The sequence below is a fragment of the Saccostrea cucullata genome, unplaced genomic scaffold (genome assembly GCF_032062105.1).
Source record: "Saccostrea cucullata isolate Sc308-1 unplaced genomic scaffold, CSIRO_AGI_Scuc_v1 ctg1161, whole genome shotgun sequence".
Lineage (NCBI taxonomy): Eukaryota > Metazoa > Mollusca > Bivalvia > Ostreida > Ostreidae > Saccostrea > Saccostrea cuccullata.
The window spans coordinates 132,785-156,147 of NW_026923477.1; the positions used below are offsets into that span (position 1 = coordinate 132,785).

The 23,363-nt window shown below is 36.4% G+C and overlaps 2 protein-coding genes across 2 annotated transcripts; both read left to right on the forward strand.

Annotated features, from left to right (window-relative positions):
- Positions 1–11,547: 11,547 nt before the first annotated feature.
- On the forward strand, positions 11,548–12,605 carry LOC134264106 (uncharacterized protein F54H12.2-like). The gene is made up of 2 exons (XM_062746406.1): positions 11,548–12,195; positions 12,288–12,605. The coding sequence occupies exons 1-2, from the start codon at positions 11,548–11,550 to the stop codon at positions 12,603–12,605; spliced, it is 966 nt and encodes a 321-aa protein (XP_062602390.1).
- A 2,777-nt stretch (positions 12,606–15,382) lies between these two features.
- Positions 15,383–16,349, forward strand: LOC134264107 (uncharacterized). Its single transcript, XM_062746408.1, has 2 exons — positions 15,383–15,841; positions 16,302–16,349. Exons 1-2 carry the CDS (start codon positions 15,383–15,385, stop codon positions 16,347–16,349), a joined length of 507 nt encoding a protein of 168 aa, XP_062602392.1.
- The last annotated feature ends 7,014 nt before the right edge of the window (positions 16,350–23,363 follow it).

Sequence of the window (23,363 nt, forward strand, 5' to 3'; positions counted from 1 at the left end):
TCAACAGAGGACTGCGTTTGTTTTTTTTTCGATTGGGTGTGGTGTACCAATATCTGAAAACGAGGCGCAGCCATCTTTTGATGAGAAGTCTTGGACAGAATTTATACGTTTAGAAATGCGGATCTGATCTGATACAGAAATATCGATCATTGCTGATTTTTGGTTTCATTATGTAAGGTTTGAAAAGTGTAGAATTTTTCTGAATAATTACAACCTTTAGTATACAGTATTTATTCATACAGCATTATTCCAGAGTGTTATGATTTTGGCGCAGCATAATACTGCGCAGTTTGTAAAGTCTCTCGGAGAACAGACACACGGCTCGGAGAAGAACAAGCCACTACTACATTTTACTAGTATTAAAGGGTGATAAAAATATTATCTGTTTATTTGATATACTTATTGGAATGAAACGTTATAGTTTGTATACAACATTAGTCCAACTCCTGCATCTAGTTCCATTAGTTGTCTCAGAACCGATATGTTAATAAACGTGATAAAGGATCCGGATAACTTATTGTTACTAAAAGTAGCAGGACAAGTTTTTTTTATAAAAGTTTGCAGAGAGGAAACTCCTACATATTATATATATTATATATATATGCATGTGATTTAGTGTCGATCGTGGAGAGGAATATCACTAGTTTCCTGGCAATTGCCTAAAAAAAAGTACAGTTAAATGTAATTAAAAAAAAAGATTCCAGTAGAATAAAAGACAATATTATTAGTTACACAGTCAGTTGGTGACCTAATATGGATTCATACAGGGTGTGAAATGGAAATCCGTCTTTACTTTTCACCTGTGGGCAAATTCGCAGAAAAATTCTATGTATTAAATATACATGGGTCATTTGATTGGCTGCATAAGGAGTCACGATAGCAAACAAAGAATTGCAGTTAACGTTACAGTTACGTATGTACTATATATAGGGAATTTTCAACCCTGTTTTATTTTCGCTCCTTTCGCCCTTCCCTCTGTTAGGCGAATTTAAAAAGGGCGAAATAAAAGAGAAGACAGTATAATTTCTTAAACAGAATGGCGACTGGGCGAATTTAAAACAGGGCAAAATTGCTTATAGTGTGAGAGGGCGAAAATAAAGCAGAGCGAAGAACACCTTTTATGTAGTATTGAAGCGAAACTGTAATCGAGATCAAATAATACTTTCGTTTCTCGGTAGTTGCATTGTGCTGACTTCCTGTCTCTTCTTCCCTTCGGTTCTCCGCAGGTCATGTGACCTGGAGTGTATATAAATACGTAGACAATCGGGTTGATTGGAGAGTCTGTTGTTGACGGCTCATGAGAGAAGATCGCCAGAACAGAAGTCAAAGGTGTAGGTACTTCAAGGGAAACCTTGGATAAAGTCTTACGTGTCTGAAATAGGCTTTCGAGGCTTTGGTTTGTTGTCATATTGTACCTGGATACACTTTGGCTGAAGATAAGAAGCTGACGCGCTTCAGTCTTAGGAAGGCGCACGCGCTCCCGAGAAACGAAAGCGTTAGTGTATATATTATTCAAATTTGTGATTGGGAAATTTGATTATTCTTTAATTGTTCAGATAGAACAGCCGAATCCCATTAAAGAACCAGAGAAAACGTTACAGTATGTTCAACAATGCCAAAACCTCATTTCATGGTAAACACAGGTAATAAATCCACTCACAGGCGCATTTTGCAGTCGGAAAGAGGTACTTCTATATAATATTAATATCTGACTGATATTAATGTCGGTAATATGTAGTTTGTTCAATTGACTTCATTTGTTCTAAATCAAATTTCGCACGTTTTAACAAGAATCAAAATATTTCATACCAAAACTAGCAAACTTATAAACAAATTTTTCAAAATTGAAAGTTCTAACATCTGATTGGTTAACTATAAACAACAAATTAGCATATTTTATTGCAATATATCAGCTAGTTTGCCCACTGGTGATAGGATGCATTTCATTTCCGGATTTTTTTTTGCAATTATCATCTTTTCATTTCTGAAATTTTTTAGTTTTCATTCCCAAGATTTTTTTGTTTTCATTTCCGACATTTTTAAGATAGTATATTTAGTAAAAGATTTGAAGACTTGCCTATGAAAAATTAAGTTCATTGTAGTGCAGTATCAAAACTTAAAAACTCCATTAGGGTACATCAAAAGTCTTGGATATATTTTTGGTGCGGTCACTGACATTTAATTTTGTGCACATTGTGTGCTTCATGTATTAAGTATAATTATTATACCCCACGCAACAAGTTGCGTGGGGCCAAGCTTAAAAAATTCTTTGTTTGCAGTTGCTGACCTATAATTTTTAGACTGGGTAGGTAAGTAGGCATTCTTTTTTTTTTTGGAAAAAAAAGTTTTCAGATATTTGCTAGAAAACATAAAATAGATTTTTTCATAGGCCTACTAAGTGCTATACATGAATAAACTCCACTCTTGGTATAAACTACTGATTGATAAAGAGAAAAATTGAAAATGAAACAGTTTCAATATCCTGAAAAATTGGGGGAAAAATAATATTACAAAATGTCTGAAAAAAGTTTGGGTTGGGTGTATTTTCAATGAGTCGGTAGGCAACTGCAAACAAACAATATTTTATTCTAAGCCTGAGGTATAATGTTTTTGACCCATTCGTCAGAGTGTCAGTCAGTCCTGTTTTTTTTTTTTTTGTCAGCGCAACTCCTCATAAACTGCTGCACAGAATTTCGTCAAACTTTGGAGATATTTAAGACACAATGTGTAGATGTGCATATTACCAGGAAATTCTGGTTCCCTTACTTTTCCCGGAATTTCCGCACTTTTTATATTAGGTGTTTGGCCATACTTTGATTATAGAGATGAACAGTTTGTCAGCAGAACTCCTCTTAAACCGCTGCACAGAATTTCTTCAAACTTTGCAGATATTTAGGACGCATTATATAGATGTACATATTACCAAGAAATTCTGATTCCTTTATTTTTTCCGGGAATTTTCACACTTTTCAACTTAGATTTTTTGGCCATTTCTTGAATATAGAGATGAACAGTTTGTCAGTGCAACTCCTCTTAAACCGCTGCAATTTCATCAGACTTTGTGTCCTATGGACATCAATATTTCTAGTTATTCATTATGTTAATGAAATTTACGCAAGCAAGAGGGTTTAAATATATATTGAATGTGTATGATTTTGATAATTAACAAACCCATCGTACCTTTTGAATTTTACTTTACACTGACCCGATGTCAAAATTCACGGTCTTCGTTCCAGTGAGTTTTCATGAAGACTGCTTATAAATATGTCTGATGTTGAAACCTTTAGACCAATCAATTTTATTTTTTTAAAATTATTTCAGAACTTTAGACCTCTTGCAGTTTCTTAAATTTCATTTTACATTCTTTATGTTGCATTACATTTTTGTTTTAAAAAATGCTATTTATTTGTAGAGCTCTTAAACTGACTATGGAGAAAGCATATCTTAAATGACGTAGAGAATACATAGACAACTACATTAATTTCAATATATTTTAAGATGTTATAGTTTTACATCTTTATAAGATTGCATTTTGACTTTGACCAAAGATCATTAAAGTTGAGCAAGTTTAAAGGAATAGTCTCTAAGGTCTGAACGTTATTTTCATAGGCAATAAATTAGCACGTAAATGTGTGAAATACATTATTAGGACAATCCCTCATTACTGCAAGCTTAAAAGAAGTTTGCTGATTAACAGAATCAATAAATATTATCACCCATCTGTGAAGTCTGTTTACTGCCCTCATTATTGGTCGGCATGATTTCCGAAGATAGCCGACTCAGCAGGGAGATGCTTACCATCTTATCATTTTCACTTTGGATGCTTAGTAGCAGAGAATGGACACAGACGAAGTAAGTTTTATGTATTTAAAGCTTAGAGAACCTTAAAATTATACTTAAAAAGTTATATTTACATTTATATATTACTTAAAACACACCTCAGTTGAACAGAGTGACCTCCATGGGGTTATAATATGTGAGGGGCCTCATAAGGGTTAATTCATCAACAAACATTACACTACAAAAAGTATAGTTGCGTTGGCAGTTTTGTGTTTTTGTTTGAAAACAGACAAAAACAAATCATGTAAAACTAAAAAAAAACCCTTTCCTATCATACATTTTTAAAAAAGATGAAATAAAGAGGGGGAATTTTAAACAAGGCCTGAACATATGTTGATAATATGAAATAGACAGCATAAGTAATCCTTGAATTAAAATTTCAAAAAGACTTCCAAATCTCAAACTTGAAACTGAAGTTGAGCTTTTTAAGTTTTGAATTTTCAAAAATTTTTAATATATACATATTTTTACCAAACATATGAACAATTACATACACACATTAATTATATATCTATATTAGAAAAAAAACTAATTAAGCCTGCTCCTAATTTACTGTATACATATACCTAAGTAGTATAAGCCGTCTAGATGGGTGGGTCAACTGAGTGCACTTTTGGGGCTGGGGGGGATAGGTGGGTCAACGGAGTGCAGCCCCTGTGGGGGATAGGTGGGTCAAGAGAGTGCAGCCCCTGGGGGATAAGTGGGTCAATTCATTACATATAGCCCCCTAAATACGGGGGTGTTTACACTGTGTTTACATTTTACACTACGCTGCTACTACGATTCATAACGCTGCTACTACGATTTTGGCAGCGACTCAACAATTTGATTATGACGTCACGCATTCATTCACAGTCAAAAGCTCAGCCTAGCCAGCCAGCCGGTTTAAACTGGATTTTCCTCAAAACAATAACAAATAACAAGACAAAACAAAGAACACAGCAATTTTATTTAGGTAAAAAAAAAACAACATTCATTTACTTTTTCTTCTTCTGGGCCTTTTGGGTCATCAGGGATAGTTTTCTCTTTTGAGTAGTGCTAGGGCCTGGAATCTCTCTGTTGTCTTCCTTTTTCTCTTTTTTTTGTCTCCTTCTTTCACTAAAGGTTTGGTCTGGTGGGTCCCTGAGATCTTGGGTTCTTGAGGCTTTTTCTCCAGTTTTTGTATTTCTTTGACAAATTGTTGATCCTCCTCATCCTCTGTACACTGATTAGCCCAATGGCCAAATTTCCCGCACTTGTAACACAAATCTTTCTTGGGGCAATCTGGGGCCCAATGCCCTAATTCTTTGCAGATGAAGCATGGATCCGTCTGTCTAGTTTTCTTTTTTTCTTCCGATTCCCCTTGTCTAGCTTCTTTTTTCTGGTAAGTGCTTCCTCCTCCTCTCATTTTATCTTGCATGTTAGTAACTTTCACTTCTAATTTGGATAATTTGGCACGAATCAAACAAAATTCACTGGCGTTGTAAGTTTTCAGATCAGTCAGCTTGTTGTCATGATCACCCACCTTCTCAGCAATATAATTCAGCTTGTTATCATGATGACGCACCTTCTCACCAATATAATTCAGTTTGTTGTTAAGATCACTCACCTTGTTGTTCATATCATTCATTTTGTTGTCAATACCAGCCAGCATGTTGACAATCCCATCCAGAGTTGTATTTAAGATGCCCATATCTTCTTTATTCGCATATTCTGGAAGATTATACATGCCCAAATCTAATCCCACTGCATCCTGTGACTCTGGCATGGGGGCTCCTACATACCCTTGAGGTGTCACATATCTGGGGTTGTCTGGGGTATTCATCATTGCTTCTGCCATAATATTTTTCACGTCTGTCAAGTTCGAAATGCCAACCAAGAATGATCCTTAAATCCCAGCTCCGCTTTATATACCTGCTGTGGGGCGTGTGCATCAATACGTTTTACCTACGTTTTTTATGCTGACTACACAGGTAATTACTTGGCAGCGATTCAAGTCAGGGGCCCGTGTGCAAAAAAAATATGCTGACTACACAGGTAATACTTGGCACCGATTCAAGTCAGGGGACCGTGTGCACCTTTGACCTACCTTTTTATGCTGACTACACAGGTAATACTTGGCACCGATTCAAGTCATGCCAGTGTGCAAAAATACGATTCACCTACGTTTTATACGGGGGGTATAAATGAGAAGAAAAATCTGATCCTTTCTTCACAATCGACTATCATGTCAACCCTGATACACACTCACTCTCTGATTTTAGATGGGTATGATTGTTTAGTATGATGGGCACAGAACCACCAAGAATCTCTACCCCCGGAGGCAGAACAAGTATTTCAGGAAGCCAGCACTATCATGGAAACCCTTCAGGATTTGTGGTTACAATGCCTAGCCTTATCACGTCATGCGACGAGCATGGGGAGACTAGCTACCATACATTTTCTATGTCGACATATGAAAACAATTCTGCCCCAGAAATGGTACGGACTGAACCTGACCCGTTATTTCGGAAAGCCTTACAGTTTCCTGACCCATCCCCAAGCGGCCAAAGTGATTTTACTGTGGCAGGACATAGATGCGATGGAGAAAGTATGTATTCATTACGGAATGAAATACCTGGAAATTTCAGACAGGCTAGGAAATCCGTGACTTTTAATACCAGCCTCAATCAAATCTACGAATTACCCCCCGAAGACCGGAGAAGTCCCTGGATGGCCCTAGTAGCGAATCGAATACGATTTCGGAGGAGAATTCGACAGTTAGAAGCTTTGTTAGTTTTTAATAAATAAAAAATCTTGTAATACTACATCACTGTTATGTTATTGTATGACGTCATAGATACACTCGGGTTCGGCCTTTCCCCCTTCAATTTTGCTTTCTCACTGTGGTGGGCGTGTTTACCAAATGGCATGATTTTCTTTTAGCCAATCACATTTGATCACATGATTGGTTTTTCCATGTTTTGCCGCGATTGAAGTATCGTCTGCTATTGTAAATAAATACAGGCCCTCCGAGCGCTCGGCTTCATTCTGTTGTTGCTGGATTCCAGATTACAGTCAAAGAGAAAGAAGTAGAAGAAGAAGAAGAAGAAGAAAAGAAGATCATGTCTGCTCATCGTCTATTTCATGAAAACCTGTATCTTATTCCAGGTATCCAGATCGAGTCAGTCATCATAGTGAGGAGAATCGATAATGGGAGAGAAATAATGAGGATTAATATGGCCAGAATGGAAGTTAATGACCGCCGGAGAAGTCATCATCCCTACCAGAGACCAGCACCCCGGTCGCCACCCCCACCACCACCACCCGGACCCGCTGCCCCACAGAGTTGCGCTCGTAACCAGGGCAGAGTTCCCCCCTGGGGCTTTTCCGTTCCTACCCAGCGGATAGTTTGTACATTATGTCTCAGCGACGATGAAGAGAATAATTACGTTTGTTCTCGTTGTTTGCAGAGACCATCTTGTCTTCTGTGTACCGCCAGACTCATTGACCGCCGGTTACCTTGCCCCTTATGTAGGAACTCGGAGACTGTAGTACAACCATTAGGAAGAAGACAGGAGTTTAGAGGGGCTGAGAGTTCAGATTTTGAGGAGGAGGAGGACATGGGAACCATGGTAGAACAATTGCTAAGAAACTAGGGATCGCACTTGAAACCAAAATGAAAAAAAAAATCCAAAAAAAAATTTAAAAACCAAAAAAAAAAAATCCAAAAAGTGTTTTTTAAACAACAGCCCTTTTAAGGGCTACCCAATTGTTTCGAAAAGATGCCTTCATATACAGGCAAAAAAGAAACGTTCAGTGTGTGTCTTAGAAAAAAAAATCTTTTTTTCTCTAAAATACAGTCAAAGAAACGATTGTATCTTAGAAAAAAGAGGATCTTTTTATACAGTCAAAAGAAAAAAACGTTTGTGTGTTTGTTCAAAAAAGAAAAGATTACCCTTGTACAGTCAAAAAAGAAACATTGTGTTTCTCTCAAGTTATAACACCAGGTCACTTTTTAAAAAAATGTTTATGTCTCCAAGTACGCCGTAATTTTCTATGTAAATAAGGCGGCCATTGTCGAATCTCGGCAAAGATTTTACCCCAGTGAAAAAGGCTTGTAATCTACCTTGTAGGTCGTTTAAAGTTGTTTCACATTGTTTATAATTGTGATTATGTTATCCCTCACCTATATGTTTGTCGAAAAAAGGAAACTTCAAATAAATATATAAACAATTTCGGACTCGTCAAGAAAGGTCTTAGATTTGGAAATCTAAATATATGTCACATCATGCCAAAAATTGATCAACTTAAAATTCTTTTATCAGGATATCGCTCTATGGATGTATTTGGTATCTGTGAAACATTTTTAAATGAACAAACAGACAACTGTGAGTTAGATGTTGAAGATTTAATTTTGAGAGGAAAGATAGGTTACTGAAATCAGGGGGAGGATTAATGGTCTATGTCTCCAAAAATTTATATTACAAACGTCGAAATGATTTTGAAATAGGTAATATTGAATCCATATGGCTTGAAATTAATATCCCTAATTCAAAACCACTTTTTTATTGTACCACATATAGGCCCCCATCTGCCACCACCTGCTGGGTAGAAAGTCTAACACGGGAGATAAATTGTGCATCCCGCTGTGACGATGCTGAAATTATTTTAACAGGTGACTTTAATATCGACCTGATTAAAGACCCCCCAAGGTACTGGACCTCTGCTTTTGAAGAATATGACTTCACACAGCTAATTAATGTACCTACACGAATTACAAACACCTCATCAACTCTTATTGACCATATTTATACGACCCTACCAGAAAACATATGTGAATCTGCAGTACCGTCAATTGCAATATCTGACCACTATCCTGTTTGTTTTACGAGAAAATTAAATAATAACACCAACAAATTCAAACACACAGAAATAACATACAGAGACTTTAAACGATTTAATGAACATAATTTTCTTGCAGACTTAAAGGAGGTTAATTTCCATTCATTGGAATTATTCTCTGACCCTAATGAAGCAATTAATAAATTTTATTCACTTTTTAATGAGGTATTAGATAAACACGCATAAGTAAAAACAAAAAGAGTTCAGCATGACACAAGACCTAAATGGTTAACTCAAGAAATTCTTCAAGCTCAGCACATGCGTGATACCCTCCATAAAAATAAAGACTTTGAAAATTTCAAAATATGGCGCAATAAAGTTACATCACTAATTGAAAACGCCAAGATTAGTTATTACAAAACAGCTATAGAACAAAACAAAAGTCCAAAACAAATGTGGGATGTACTAAACAATTTAGCCTCTAAATCTAATAATTATATACCAGCTGCACTTGCTAAAAATAATTATATCACAGAGGACACACAAGAAATAGTAGAAATGTTTAATTCTCATTTTTCAAATATTTCTACAGAACTTCTTTCAGGCATAAGTAAGGAGGAAAATGACTTGACAAATCTTTTAGATTTTGTTCAGTCTAAATTGGGAGCAGACAAGTTTTCTATCCCACTCATAAATCATGATGAAGTACTAGCTTTACTCAATAAACTAGATATTAGTAAATCTTCAGGTGTTGATACCATCGGGCCACGTTTATTGAGACTTACTTCACAGATAATACATAAACCTGTGACCCATATTATAAATACTAGTATCAAAACTGGTATTTTTCCCGATAGTTTTAAACTTGCAAAAGTTACCCCAGTCTATAAAAAAGGAAACAGATTAGATCCAAATAATTATAGGCCTATTTCTATTTTACCAACATTATCAAAAGTTATTGAAAAACATGTGGCAAAATATATACGATCTCTTTTTTCGGACTTTGATCTTATTGTAGACTCTCAATCAGGCTTCAGAGAACTACATTCATGCCAAACAGCCCTTACAAAAATAACAGATGAATGGTTAAATGAAATGGACCAAGGTAAACTTGTTGGTACTGTTTTTCTTGATTTCAGTAAAGCTTTTGACCTTGTCAATCATGATATTCTACTTAAAAAACTACAATGTTATAACTTTGACGCAATAACTTTACAATGGTTCAGATCATATTTAAGTGAAAGACTTCAAAGTGTACATCTGTCCAACAAACATTCATCTTATCAGCAAGTCACTGCGGGAGTTCCACAGGGATCTATTCTAGGTCCTCTTCTGTTTTTATTTTACATTAATGATCTTCCCTTATGTATTACAAAATCCAAATTAGACTTATTTGCAGATGATGATCAGAAATGCTCTTTTAACCCACGGACTCAATGCGGCCAAAAATACAGGTCTATTTGCTTTCAATCGAGGAGTCGCTTTACCCTTTAGAAAGAAGAAGAAAGGACAAACAGGTCAAGGAAGAAGAAGAAGAAGAAAAAGAAGAAAGCAGACAGGGAGAGGAAGAGTCCTGTTAGCCCGAGGGGGTCCTAAGAGAAAAAGGAAAAAACAAGGAGGAATTCCTAAAAGAAAACGTCATTTAGATGTGTTTGACTGAGAGAGAGTATAAATAAGACAGTCCAGGGAACAGAAGGTTCATTTGTGAAAACTGAATCCTAGTAGGCACATCATGTTACAGCCCGATTCCTGTGCGCGTGGGATGAACAATTTACAATTGTTCCAAGTCCCTCCGACTAAAATTGCTTTAGAAGACTCGAAATGGGAAGAATATTACCCCATTTCCAGTACTTTAGATTCGGACACCGCTCCGCAGCACTGTTAAGGCTTACTATAAGAAATCAACGGAAAATAAAAGTGCAAAAAAAGGGGAATTTTTAAAATTGAATTTATTTTTATTCAGCAATTCTATTATCACAGAACTTAAATACTTATGGAAATAGCATAGTATAACATACTCTGTTCTTTGTAGAGTTTGGTCCCATCGATGGACAGTCACGTGATAAACGCATAGCAGGTACACGGAATGTAGGTCAATAACAAATTTCAATATCGCAAGGGCATACCCTAATTGAAATTAAAAATTCAAGCTATTAATTGTTTCTGTGTACTTTGTAGTTTCTGAAAAGTGCTGCTGCTTTGAATAGAATTCGAGTTTTAATACTTAAATGTTTAAGTAAATAGGCCAATGTCGAAATATGTTAGAATTTTTCCAAATATTTTGTGTTCTTATAAAATCACGGCCTCGATTTAAAGAGAGCAGCAGCACTTTTCAAGTTAAGGAATTTATCCTTTATCTATATTTAAAAAATGGTTCAGATCTATGCAGTGTATGCCCTTGCGAAAGTACGATTTTATGGGGCACCTCGATGTAAAATATACGTAACCTGTACATAAAATACGACATAATTAATAAAATACATTCTCTTTGTAGTTAATTAATAATCGCACTAAACAAAGGCTATACCTTGGTATCATTCGACTATTTAAAATCTGTAAATAATATTCCGTTTTATAATAAAATACATGTTTCATTGATAAACAATTTCTCAATTTGCCTCTCACAGCACACTAAGTACGTCATTTTTACCAGTATGACGTCATGATTACAAGTTCATCGCAATGAGTGCTAGTTTTTGACCAGCTACAAGGGATTTAACTAGCAACTTTTTTTAATGCATTGATAAGTTATAATGTTGTTTATTATGCTAATACTGTTCAGCGTTGCAAATTATCCTATTTACACGTATTATGAGAACTACATAAATGTCATATTTTTGTGTGACGTCATAGTATACTTTTCCCGTATAAATTAGGCCCCGCCCCCTTATTCAAGCCTTAACAATGCTGCGTCCCATCGAATTTGAAATCAAAGGACAAGGAGATCACTATCTGGATTTATCTCAAACTTATCTTCAAATGGTATGTAAATTTACCAAAGACGATGGAAGTAATCTGACTGGGGCGAACAGCACTTCGAGTCCAGTGAATAATATCTTACATTCCATGTTTACGGAAATCGATCTCAGTTTGAATGGCAAAATAGTGACTCCGGGGACAGATACTTATCCTTACAAAGCTTATCTGGAGAAATTATTGTCTTACCGACCCAGAACTTTAAAGACACAGACGAGGGCCTGTAGTCTGTGGGAAAAAGATACAGCAGGACACATGGACGAAGTGGGAATAGATGACCTTGGTCTAGCTGCAAATAAAACCTTTAATGTAACTCCGGGTGTAAGTGGTGGGGCTGACACGGTGACCATTAACGAACCCATCCTCACAGCGCTACCGGCCAATTCTAAAAACGAAGGATTCCGAAAAAGACACCAAGCTATTGCTGACAGTAAGAAAATCAGTTTGCTGGATACTTTACATTTGGATTTGTTTCAACAAGATCGATTTCTACCCAATGGAGTAGACGTCCGTTTGCGATTCAATCGAGCTAGACCCTCTTTCTACATGATGATCAAAGGAGGAAGTACAGGAAAAGTGAAAATATTGAGTATGATCTTGTGGGTGAGAAAAGTCAAACCCACGGCAGTCATGATGAATACCATTAATCAAAGTTTGAACACCCACAGAGCCAAATATCCCCTGAGAAGAGTGGAAGTGAAAACCTTTACCATCCCCATAGGGACCAGTCTAAGATTACGGATCATCTGTTTCAAGGTCAGATGCCTAAACGTCTCATTTTAGGTTTTGTGGAGAATGCGGCCTTTAACGGAGATAAAACTAAAAATCCCTTTCATTTCCAAAACTTTGGGATTAAGAAATTAGATGTCAGTATCAACGGAGAGACCATGAGTACTCGTTGTTTTGAACCTCATTTCAACGAGGATTTATATCTGAGATCCTATCTCAGTCTGTATCAAGCTCTGGGAAAATTAGGAGAAGATTAGGCTCCGGACATTACCCTAGAAGAGTATAAAAGCGGCTACACTCTATGGGGGTGGGATTTCACTAAAGATCAAGAGGCGCAATCGGATAAATTCCACATCATAGAAACAGGAAATCTGAGAGTAGAAGTGCAGTTTACCAACAATACGGCTACCACCATCAATTGTGTGGTGTATGCAGAATTCGATAACTTATTAGAAATTAACAGAGAGAAGTGAGCATTGATTACTAAAAAATGGATACGGGACAATTGAGAGAAGTCTTATCCAGAGAATTCAAGAGTTCTTTTGGAGGCGTGTATCCTGTAGATTTATTACCGGATCAATTAAGACCTGGCGAAAAAGCTGTCGTGGTCAATACGGATCCTCAAGATCGACCTGGAGAACATTGGGTGTGTCTGTATGTGAGCAATCCCGTGGTGGAATATTTCGATTCTTATGGATTTCCTCCCTTACAAAAAGAAATTCAAGATTTTATCCAGCGTCATGCTCAACAATGGACTTATAATCCGTATCGCTATCAAGACTGGAATACCGATGTGTGTGGACAATATTGCGTGTATTATTTACATCAAAGAGACAAGAAAAGAAAGAAAACCGACGAGTGGCTATTCCCCTTTGACCAGAGTACGGCTTTACAAAGGGACAGATATGTGGCGAATTGGTTTAAAAACACTTATCATAAATTACCTACGGGTCATGGACAAAAGTGTCAATGTTTTTATCAAAATGTATTGTAAATGCATTGTTTGTTGTTTGTTGGTTGTTGTTTGTTGTTAATAAAGAATGAAAAAAAAAATCTGTGTTCTTATTCTTTATGTGTAAGTAAAAAATCCAGTTTGAACTGGTTAGCCTAGACTGTCTCGACTGTGAAGCGTGACGTCATAATCTTGAATCGGTGCCAAGTATTACCTGTGTAGTCAGCAAAACGTAGATAAAACGTATGTTTTTGCACACGGACCCCTGATTTGAATCGCTGCCAAGTATTTACCTGTGTAGTCAGCATAAAATAAAAAAAAACGTAGGTAAAACGTGCACAGGCCCCGCCCCCCACAGCAGGTATATAAAGCGGAGCTGGGAGTACCCTGCACTCATTATTTAGCAAGCGAATTCCAAGAATATTAGACATGGAGATGGATAAAGATAAATTTGCCTTATTAGAAAAGAGAATGACGGAACCTATGGAGGGGGATCACGAAGCTCCTCAAAAAAAAAGAAGAATGGTGTTGAAAACCTTGGATCCGGAACCTAAGAATGAATATTTACCCCTGAATGAGCCTGTGAAGGATCCTAAATGTCCAATATGCCACCCGGAGACCTGGGAACCTACGGAGGGGGGATCACAAAGCTCTTCAACAAAGAAGAATGGAGTTGAAAACCTTGGATCCAGAACCTAAGAATGAATATTTACCCCTGCATGAGCCTGTGAAGGATCCTAATGATCCAGACAGAAGTTACCCGATAGCCATTAATTGGACTTTCATCATGAAAGAGCCCAAAGAAGAAGAAGATATAGATATGTTTCTGAGCAACCAAGACGATTTCTTCTTTGGTTTCCAGTTTTTGATTATACAAAAGGAAAGACATCCCTGGACAGGAGAACTGCATCAAATCAGGGGATTCATTCAAATGAAGGAACCAGAAGGAGGGCTGACTATGTGCAGACTTCATATCGCTGCCAATTTGGCCATGTCTCACAGTACCCCAGAATTGGAAAGTATGTTTTACAAGCAAGGAGGTGACTATGAAGAATATGGGGTTCTGAAACCTGAGGAGAGAAATAAGGAATTGGAGCCCAGAGATTGGATAGAATGGGAAATAGGAGCTTGGAAGAAACCTGAAGCTATTGAAGCCAGAGAAGCTAGGAAGAAAAAGTTCTTAAAGGATGTGAGCTGGTCAAGATGTGAATAAAAAAGATTGAACTGTTAATTATTGTTAGATCTCAATAAAAAGAAAAGAAAAACTGTTGGGTTTTTTGTCATTTTTAAAAATAGGTTATCTCCCTTTAACCGTAGATTTTTTTTTTCAAAACACCAAAACAAAATGGTAAGGGATTTTAAAGATTGGGGGAAAAAAAGTATAAATAGGAAACATGGTACAAAACACACCTCAGTTGTGGACTGGCTTCATTATGGGGAACACCTCCAGTAAAGAAAAGAGTCAGAACACTAGATTAGAGGAAACTGAATGGTTACTTATACAGGAGGGAGGAAAAGATATCATACCACCTCCCTTGATGGTAGAACATCCTGCAGTATTTATACCACCTCCCTTGATGGAAGAACATCCTGTAGAATTTATACCTCAGGAGACAGGCAATGGTTACATTTCTTACTTAAAACAAGACAGAGGTAGAATAGCCAATAATTGGATATTTAATTTAACTGGGTGCCGACAGGAAGATGTAGATCAAATCATTGGAAGTGATTATCAATACTTGATCTTACAAAAAGAAAGGCATCCAGAAACTGGACAACTTCATCATGTGAGAGGATTCATTCAAATGAAAAACAGGGTTCAAGGGAGATACATGTACAGAAAGATTCATAAATTAACCTGTTTTGAGATGTCTTACAGCACCCCAGAATTGGAAAGAACCTTTTATAGACAAGGTGACTATGAAGAATATGGAGTTCTAAAACCTGATGTGAGAAACAAAGAATTAGTTCCAAGAGATTGTAGATTTACCTGAATAAAAAAAAAAACTTGTTTTTTAAAAAAATTCTTGTTGTTGTTCTATAAAAACAAGGGTGTTTTAAAAAATAGATTCATTTTACATCATGAGTCTCCAGGAGATACAAGGTGATTTACTTCACTGTGAGGTAGAAGCTATTGTTCATCAATGTAATTGTTTAACTGTAAAAGCTCATGGATTGAGTCAAAGTCTGGCAGAGAAATTCCCACAAGCTAATCTCTATGCCACTCGCAGACCTCTAGGGACTAGAAATTTAGCCGTAGAAGAAGATAGAGGAATTCCAGGCACTATTAAGGTGTTTCCCTCACAAACCCCTGTGGTCATTTGTTTACTAGCTCAATGGGATTATGGAAAAGCAAGTCACCGACCTAAAAGAATTTCCACTTATCAGGATACCCCACAAAACAGAGAGCAATGGTTTCAAGCCTGTTTACAAGAAATGGGGGAAAGTTTACCTTACCAGACTTATGCTTTTCCTTACAAGATTGCCTGTGGACTAGCCCAAGGAAATTGGATTCATTATAGACATTATATTGAACAATTTGTACACACTTATGAAAAACATGTGTACATTCTTCATCATCATTAATTGTATGTTTTTCATGTGATGTAAAAAATAAAGAAGAAAAAAAAAGTACCTTTTTATCTGTCATACTCTAAAGTCTGTTTTAAACTTGAGGTCCACCGCAATCCCCATGCACTCATAAGCAGATCTCTGGGGGGCAGTAGAAACACTCAAGTAGTTTTTTTCTTTTTCCCCTGTGATATAATGTCAAATAGTTAATGGAAAATTCAGAAATTCATCAGCACTTAAAGATAAAAAAAAACTTGCTATCTTTATGATATTGATTTCCATTATCAGATTTATTATTTTATCCATTTTTAAAAATATAAACATTTTAAATAATTATCTTACTAATAAAACTAATAAATTAAAATGATATCTCATTTGAAAACTTTTTTTGTTTTTTATCATAATTGATTCACTGTGTATTTCCCCAAAGGAAGACCAGCACCCAGGCTTCACTTCACTTAGAGAATGGATTGGTTAGGAACAAAACATATCTTCCAGGTTGAGGACTGTATAGAAAAATAAAACCCATTTTTTGTTATTATGATTTAAATTACATGAGACCAGGCCTCTTATAAATGTAAGGCAAAAATAATATCTCTTATATATATATATGGATTCCTATACTCTAATCATATTAAATGTCATTTGTAAAATGTATTTTTTTTTAAAAGACAGATTTATTTTAGGATAGACTTTTAAATGATGACATGAATAGCAGGCCATACTTTCAGCACATGACAAAACATTATCTCAAATTACGCAGAAATGGGTTATTTAGCATAGCTGACATTAAACATATAGGTGAGGGATAACATAATCACAATTATAAACAATGTGAAACAACTTTAAACGACCTACAAGGTATATTACAAACCTTTTTCACTGGGGTAAAATCCTTGACGAGATTCGACAATGGCCGCCTGCAGGCCATACTTTCAGCACATGACAAAACATTATCTCAAATTACGCAGAAATGGGTTATTTAGCATAGCTGACATTAAACATAATAATAATAATAATAATAATAATAATTCTTTATTTAAAGAAGGTAGCCCGATTAGTGCACGCACTATTCTTCCCCGGGGCCTTCTATAGGCAAAATATCAACATACATACATACATATATATAAATATACAAAATCAATAAATAATCATAAGCTATTTCTACATTGTTTTACCAATTTTTTGACTTGATGCTTGAAAGCATTGAGTGTTTGAGACATTCTTATATGTACAGGTAAATTATTCCATAAGATAGCACCAGAGTATTGAAAGGAGTTCTCAAAGAGTTTACATTTATGAGATGGTACACAGAGGTCTAAATTAGATTCAGATCGAAGATTGTATCGATTATTACACTGGAAGTCAAACATACTATTTAGATAAGTAGGGTGAGAGTTGGACAATGATTTATATAACAAAACATATTTATTTACAATAAGTAGCTCATACACTGTGAGCCAATCTAGTTTCTCAAAGAGAGGTTGTGAGGGCGCATCAGGAGGAGCATCTAAAATACATCTTGCAGCGCGTTTTTGAAGTTTATATACTCTGTCAAGATTTGAGTGAGATGTATTACCCCAAACAGTTAAACAATAATCAATTGAAGGCATAATATATGCATTGTAAAACAGCTTGCGTGTTTGAATAGGGAGAAATTTTTTAATTCTACGGAGGGCAGAAATTTTACGTGACAGTGTTTTACAAACATGGTCAATGTGTACATTGTATTGTAAAGAATTATCTAAATAAACTCCAAGAATTTTTTCATTTGATACAAAATCAAGTTTTCTGTTAGATACAAACAGATTAATTTCATGCTCAGAAAAATATGATCTCTTTTGATGCGTACCAACTAACATGCATTTAGTTTTTGTAGCATTTAGAACCATTTGATTTTGAGAACACCATTTTTCTATAAAAGCTATATCCGTTGATAATGTATCTACAATAGTTTGAGAATCTTTACTTGATGCATGTAAAGTGGCATCATCTGCAAATAAGTCTAATTTGGATTTTGTAATACATAAGGGAAGATCATTAATGTAAAATAAAAACAGAAGAGGACCTAGAATAGATCCCTGTGGAACTCCCGCTGTGACTTGCTGATAAGATGAATGTTTGTTGGACAGATGTACACTTTGAAGTCTTTCACTTAAATATGATCTGAACCATTGTAAAGTTATTGCGTCAAAGTTATAACATTGTAGTTTTTTAAGTAGAATATCATGATTGACAAGGTCAAAAGCTTTACTGAAATCAAGAAAAACAGTACCAACAAGTTTACCTTGGTCCATTTCATTTAACCATTCATCTGTTATTTTTGTAAGGGCTGTTTGGCATGAATGTAGTTCTCTGAAGCCTGATTGAGAGTCTACAATAAGATCAAAGTCCGAAAAAAGAGATCGTATATATTTTGCCACATGTTTTTCAATAACTTTTGATAATGTTGGTAAAATAGAAATAGGCCTATAATTATTTGGATCTAATCTGTTTCCTTTTTTATAGACTGGGGTAACTTTTGCAAGTTTAAAACTATCGGGAAAAATACCAGTTTTGATACTAGTATTTATAATATGGGTCACAGGTTTATGTATTATCTGTGAAGTAAGTTTCAATAAACGTGGCCCGATGGTATCAACACCTGAAGATTTACTAATATCTAGTTTATTGAGTAAAGCTAGTACTTCATCATGATTTATGAGTGGGATAGAAAACTTGTCTGCTCCCAATTTAGACTGAACAAAATCTAAAAGATCTGTCAAGTCATTTTCCTCCTTACTTATGCCTGAAAGAAGTTCTGTAGAAATATTTGAAAAATGAGAATTAAACATTTCTACTATTTCTTGTGTGTCCTCTGTGATATAATTATTTTTAGCAAGTGCAGCTGGTATATAATTATTAGATTTAGAGGCTAAATTGTTTAGTACATCCCACATTTGTTTTGGACTTTTGTTTCGTTCTATAGCTGTTTTGTAATAACTAATCTTGGCGTTTTCAATTAGTGATGTAACTTTATTGCGCCATATTTTGAAATTTTCAAAGTCTTTATTTTTATGGAGGGTATCACGCATGTGCTGAGCTTGAAGAATTTCTTGAGTTAACCATTTAGGTCTTGTGTCATGCTTAACTCTTTTTGTTTTTACTTATGCGTGTTTATCTAATACCTCATTAAAAAGTGAATAAAATTTATTAAGTGCTTCATTAGGGTCAGAGAATAATTCCAATGAATGGAAATTAACCTCCTTTAAGTCTGCAAGAAAATTATGTTCATTAAATCGTTTAAAGTCTCTGTATGTTATTTCTGTGTGTTTGAATTTGTTGGTGTTATTATTTAATTTTCTCGTAAAACAAACAGGATAGTGGTCAGATATTGCAATTGACGGTACTGCAGATTCACATATGTTTTCTGGTAGGGTCGTATAAATATGGTCAATAAGAGTTGATGAGGTGTTTGTAATTCGTGTAGGTACATTAATTAGCTGTGTGAAGTCATATTCTTCAAAAGCAGAGGTCCAGTACCTTGGGGGGTCTTTAATCAGGTCGATATTAAAGTCACCTGTTAAAATAATTTCAGCATCGTCACAGCGGGATGCACAATTTATCTCCCGTGTTAGACTTTCTACCCAGCAGGTGGTGGCAGATGGGGGCCTATATGTGGTACAATAAAAAAGTGGATTTGAATTAGGGATATTAATTTCAAGCCATATGGATTCAATATTACCTATTTCAAATCATTTCGACGTTTGTAATGTAAATTTTTGGAGACATAGACCATTAATCCTCCCCCTGATTTCAGTAACCTATCTTTCCTCTCAAAATTAAATCCTTCAACATCTAACTCACAGTTGTCTGTTTGTTCATTTAAAAATGTTTCACAGATACCAAATACATCCATAGAGCGATATCCTGATAAAAGAATTTTAAGTTGATCAATTTTTGGCATGATGTGACATATATTTAGATTTCTAAATCTAAGACCTTTCTTGACGAGTCCGAAATTGTTTATATATTTATTTGAAGTTTCCTTTTTTCGACAAACATATAGGTGAGGGATAACATAATCACAATTATAAACAATGTGAAACAACTTTAAACGACCTACAAGGTAGATTACAAGCCTTTTTCACTGGGGTAAAATCTTTGCCGAGATTCGACAATGGCCGCCTCATTTACATAGAAAATTACGGCGTACTTGGAGACATAAACATTTTTTAAAAAAGTGACCTGGTGTTATAACTTGAGAGAAACACAATGTTTCTTGTTTTTACCCACTGTACAGAAGGTAATCTTTTTGAACACACAGAACGTTTCGTTTTTTACTTTGACTGTATTTTTAAAAAGATCCTCTTTTTTCTAAGATACAATCGTTTCTTTGACTGTATTTTAGAGAAAAAAAGATTTTTTTTTCTAAGACACACACTGAACGTTTCTTTTTTGCCTGTATATGAAGGCATCTTTTCGAAACAATTGGGTAGCCCTTAAAAGGGCTGTTGTTTAAAAAACACTTTTTGGATTTTTTCTTTTTGGTTTTTAAATTTTTTTTTGGATTTTTTTTTTCATTTTGGTTTCAAGTGCGATCCCTAGTTTCTTAGCAATTGTTCTACCATGGTTCCCATGTCCTCCTCCTCCTCGGAATCTGAACTCTCAGCCCCTCTAAACTCCTGTCTTCTTCCCAAAGGCTGTACTATAATCTCCGAGTTCCTACATAAGGGGCAAGGTAACTGGCGGTCAATGAGTCTGGCGGAACACAGAAGACAAGCTGGTCTTTGTAAGCAACGCGAACAAATGAAATTATTCTCTTCGTCGTCGCTGAGACATAATGTGCAAATTATTCGCTGTGTAGGCACGGAAAATCCCCAGCGGGGAACTCTCCCCTGGTTACGAGCGCTACTCTGTGGGGCAGAGGGTCTGGGTGGTGGTGGTGGGGGTTGCGACCGGGCTGATGCTCTCTGGTAGGGATGACTTCTCCGGCGGTCATTAACTTCCATTCTAGCCATATTAATCCTCATGATTTCCCTACCATTATCTATCCGTCGGACGATGATGACTGGCTCGACCTGGCTACCTGGAATAAGGTATAGGTTTTCATGAAACAGACGATGAGCAGACATGATCTTCTTTTCTTCTTCTTCTTCTTCTTCTTCTTCTTCTTCTTCTTTCTCTTTGTCTGTATTCTGGAATCCAGCAACAACAGAATGAAGCCGAGCGCTCGGAGGGCCTATATTTATTTACAATAGCAGACGATACTTCAATCGCGGCAAAACATGGAAAAACCAATCATGTGATCAAATGTGATTGGCTAAAAGAAAATCATGCCATTTGGTAAACACGCCCACCACAGTGAGAAAGCAAAATTGAAGGGGGAAAGGCCGAACCCGAGTGTATCTATGACGTCATACAATAACATAACAGTGATGTAGTATTACAAGATTTTTTATTTATTAAAAACTAACAAAGCTTCTAACTGTCGAATTCTCCTCCGAAATCGTATTCGATTCGCTACTAGGGCCATCCAGGGACTTCTCCGGTCTTCGGGGGGTAATTCGTAGATTTGATTGAGGCTGGTATTAAAAGTCACGGATTTCCTAGCCTGTCTGAAATTTCCAGGTATTTCATTCCGTAATGAATACATACTTTCTCCATCGCATCTATGTCCTGCCACAGTAAAATCACTTTGGCCGCTTGGGGATGGGTCAGGAAACTGTAAGGCTTTCCGAAATAACGGGTCAGGTTCAGTCCGTACCATTTCTGGGGCAGAATTGTTTTCATATGTCGACATAGAAAATGTATGGTAGCTAGTCTCCCCATGGTCGTCGCATGACGTGATAAGGCTAGGCATTGTAACCACAAATCCTGAAGGGTTTCCATGATAGTGCTGGCTTCCTGAAATACTTGTTCTGCCTCCGGGGGTAGAGATTCTTGGTGGTTCTGTGCCCATCGTACTAAACAATCATACCCATCTAAAATCAGAGAGTGAGTGTGTATCAGGGTTGACATGATAGTCGATTGTGAAGAAAGGATCAGATTTTTCTTCTCATTTATACCCCCCGTATAAAACGTAGGTAAATCGTATTTTTGCACACTGGCATGACTTGAATCGGTGCCAAGTATTACCTGTGTAGTCAGCATAAAAAGGTAGGTCAAAGGTGCACACGGTCCCCTGACTTGAATCGGTGCCAAGTATTACCTATGTAGTCAGCATATTTTTTTTTTGCACACGGGCCCCTGACTTGAATCGCTGCCAAGTAATTACCTGTGTAGTCAGCATAAAAAACGTAGGTAAAACGTATTGATGCACACGCCCCACAGCAGGTATATAAAGCGGAGCTGGGATTTAAGGGTCATTCTTGGTTGGCATTTCGAACTTGACAGACGTGAAAAATATTATGGCAGAAGCAATGATGAATACCCCAGACAACCCCAGATATGTGACACCTCAAGGGTATGTAGGAGCCCCCATGCCAGAGTCACAGGATGCAGTGGGATTAGATTTGGGCATGTATAATCTTCCAGAATATGCGAAAAAAGAAGATATGGGCATCTTAAATACAACTCTGGATGGGATTGTCAACATGCTGGCTGGTATTGACAACAAAATGAATGATATGAACAACAAGGTGAGTGATCTTAACAACAAACTGAATTATATTGGTGAGAAGGTGCGTCATCATGATAACAAGCTGAATTATATTGCTGAGAAGGTGGGTGATCATGACAACAAGCTGACTGATCTGAAAACTTACAACGCCAGTGAATTTTGTTTGATTCGTGCCAAATTATCCAAATTAGAAGTGAAAGTTACTAACATGCAAGATAAAATGAGAGGAGGAGGAAGCACTTACCAGAAAAAAGAAGCTAGACAAGGGGAATCGGGAGAAAAAAAGAAAACTAGACAGACGGATCCATGCTTCATCTGCAAAGAATTAGGGCATTGGGCCCCAGATTGCCCCAAGAAAGATTTGTGTTACAAGTGCGGGAAATTTGGCCATTGGGCTAATCAGTGTACAGAGGATGAGGAGGATCAACAATTTGTCAAAGAAATACAAAAACTGGAGAAAAAGCCTCAAGAACCCAAGATCTCAGGGACCCACCAGACCAAACCTTTAGTGAAAGAAGGAGACAAAAAAAAAGAGAAAAAGGAAGACAACAGAGAGATTCCAGGCCCTAGCACTACTCAAAAGAGAAAACTATCCCTGATGACCGAAAAGGCCCAGAAGAAGAAAAAGTAAATGATTGTATTTTTTTACCTGAATAAAATTGCTGTGTTCTTTGTTTTGTCTTGTTATTTGTTATTGTTTTGAGGAAAATCCAGTTTAAACCGGCTGGCTGGCTAGGCTGAGCTTTTGACTGTGAATGAATGCGTGACGTCATAATCAAATTGTTGAGTCGCTGCCAAAATCGTAGTAGCAGCGTTATGAATCGTAGTAGCAGCGTAGTGTAAAATGTAAACACAGTGTAAACACCCCCGTATTTAGGGGGCTATATGTAA

Excerpts from the sequence above, each read along its gene's own strand:
- LOC134264106 (XM_062746406.1), top strand. The coding sequence starts at position 11,548 with ATGCTGCGTCCCATCGAATTTGAAATCAAAGGACAAGGAGATCACTAT. Across the intron at positions 12,196-12,287 it reads AAGGAGGAAGTACAGGAAAA|AGCCAAATATCCCCTGAGAA; the intron begins GTGAAAATATTG and ends GAACACCCACAG.
- LOC134264107 (XM_062746408.1), top strand. The coding sequence starts at position 15,383 with ATGAGTCTCCAGGAGATACAAGGTGATTTACTTCACTGTGAGGTAGAA. Across the intron at positions 15,842-16,301 it reads GACATTATATTGAACAATTT|GAAGACCAGCACCCAGGCTT; the intron begins GTACACACTTAT and ends ATTTCCCCAAAG.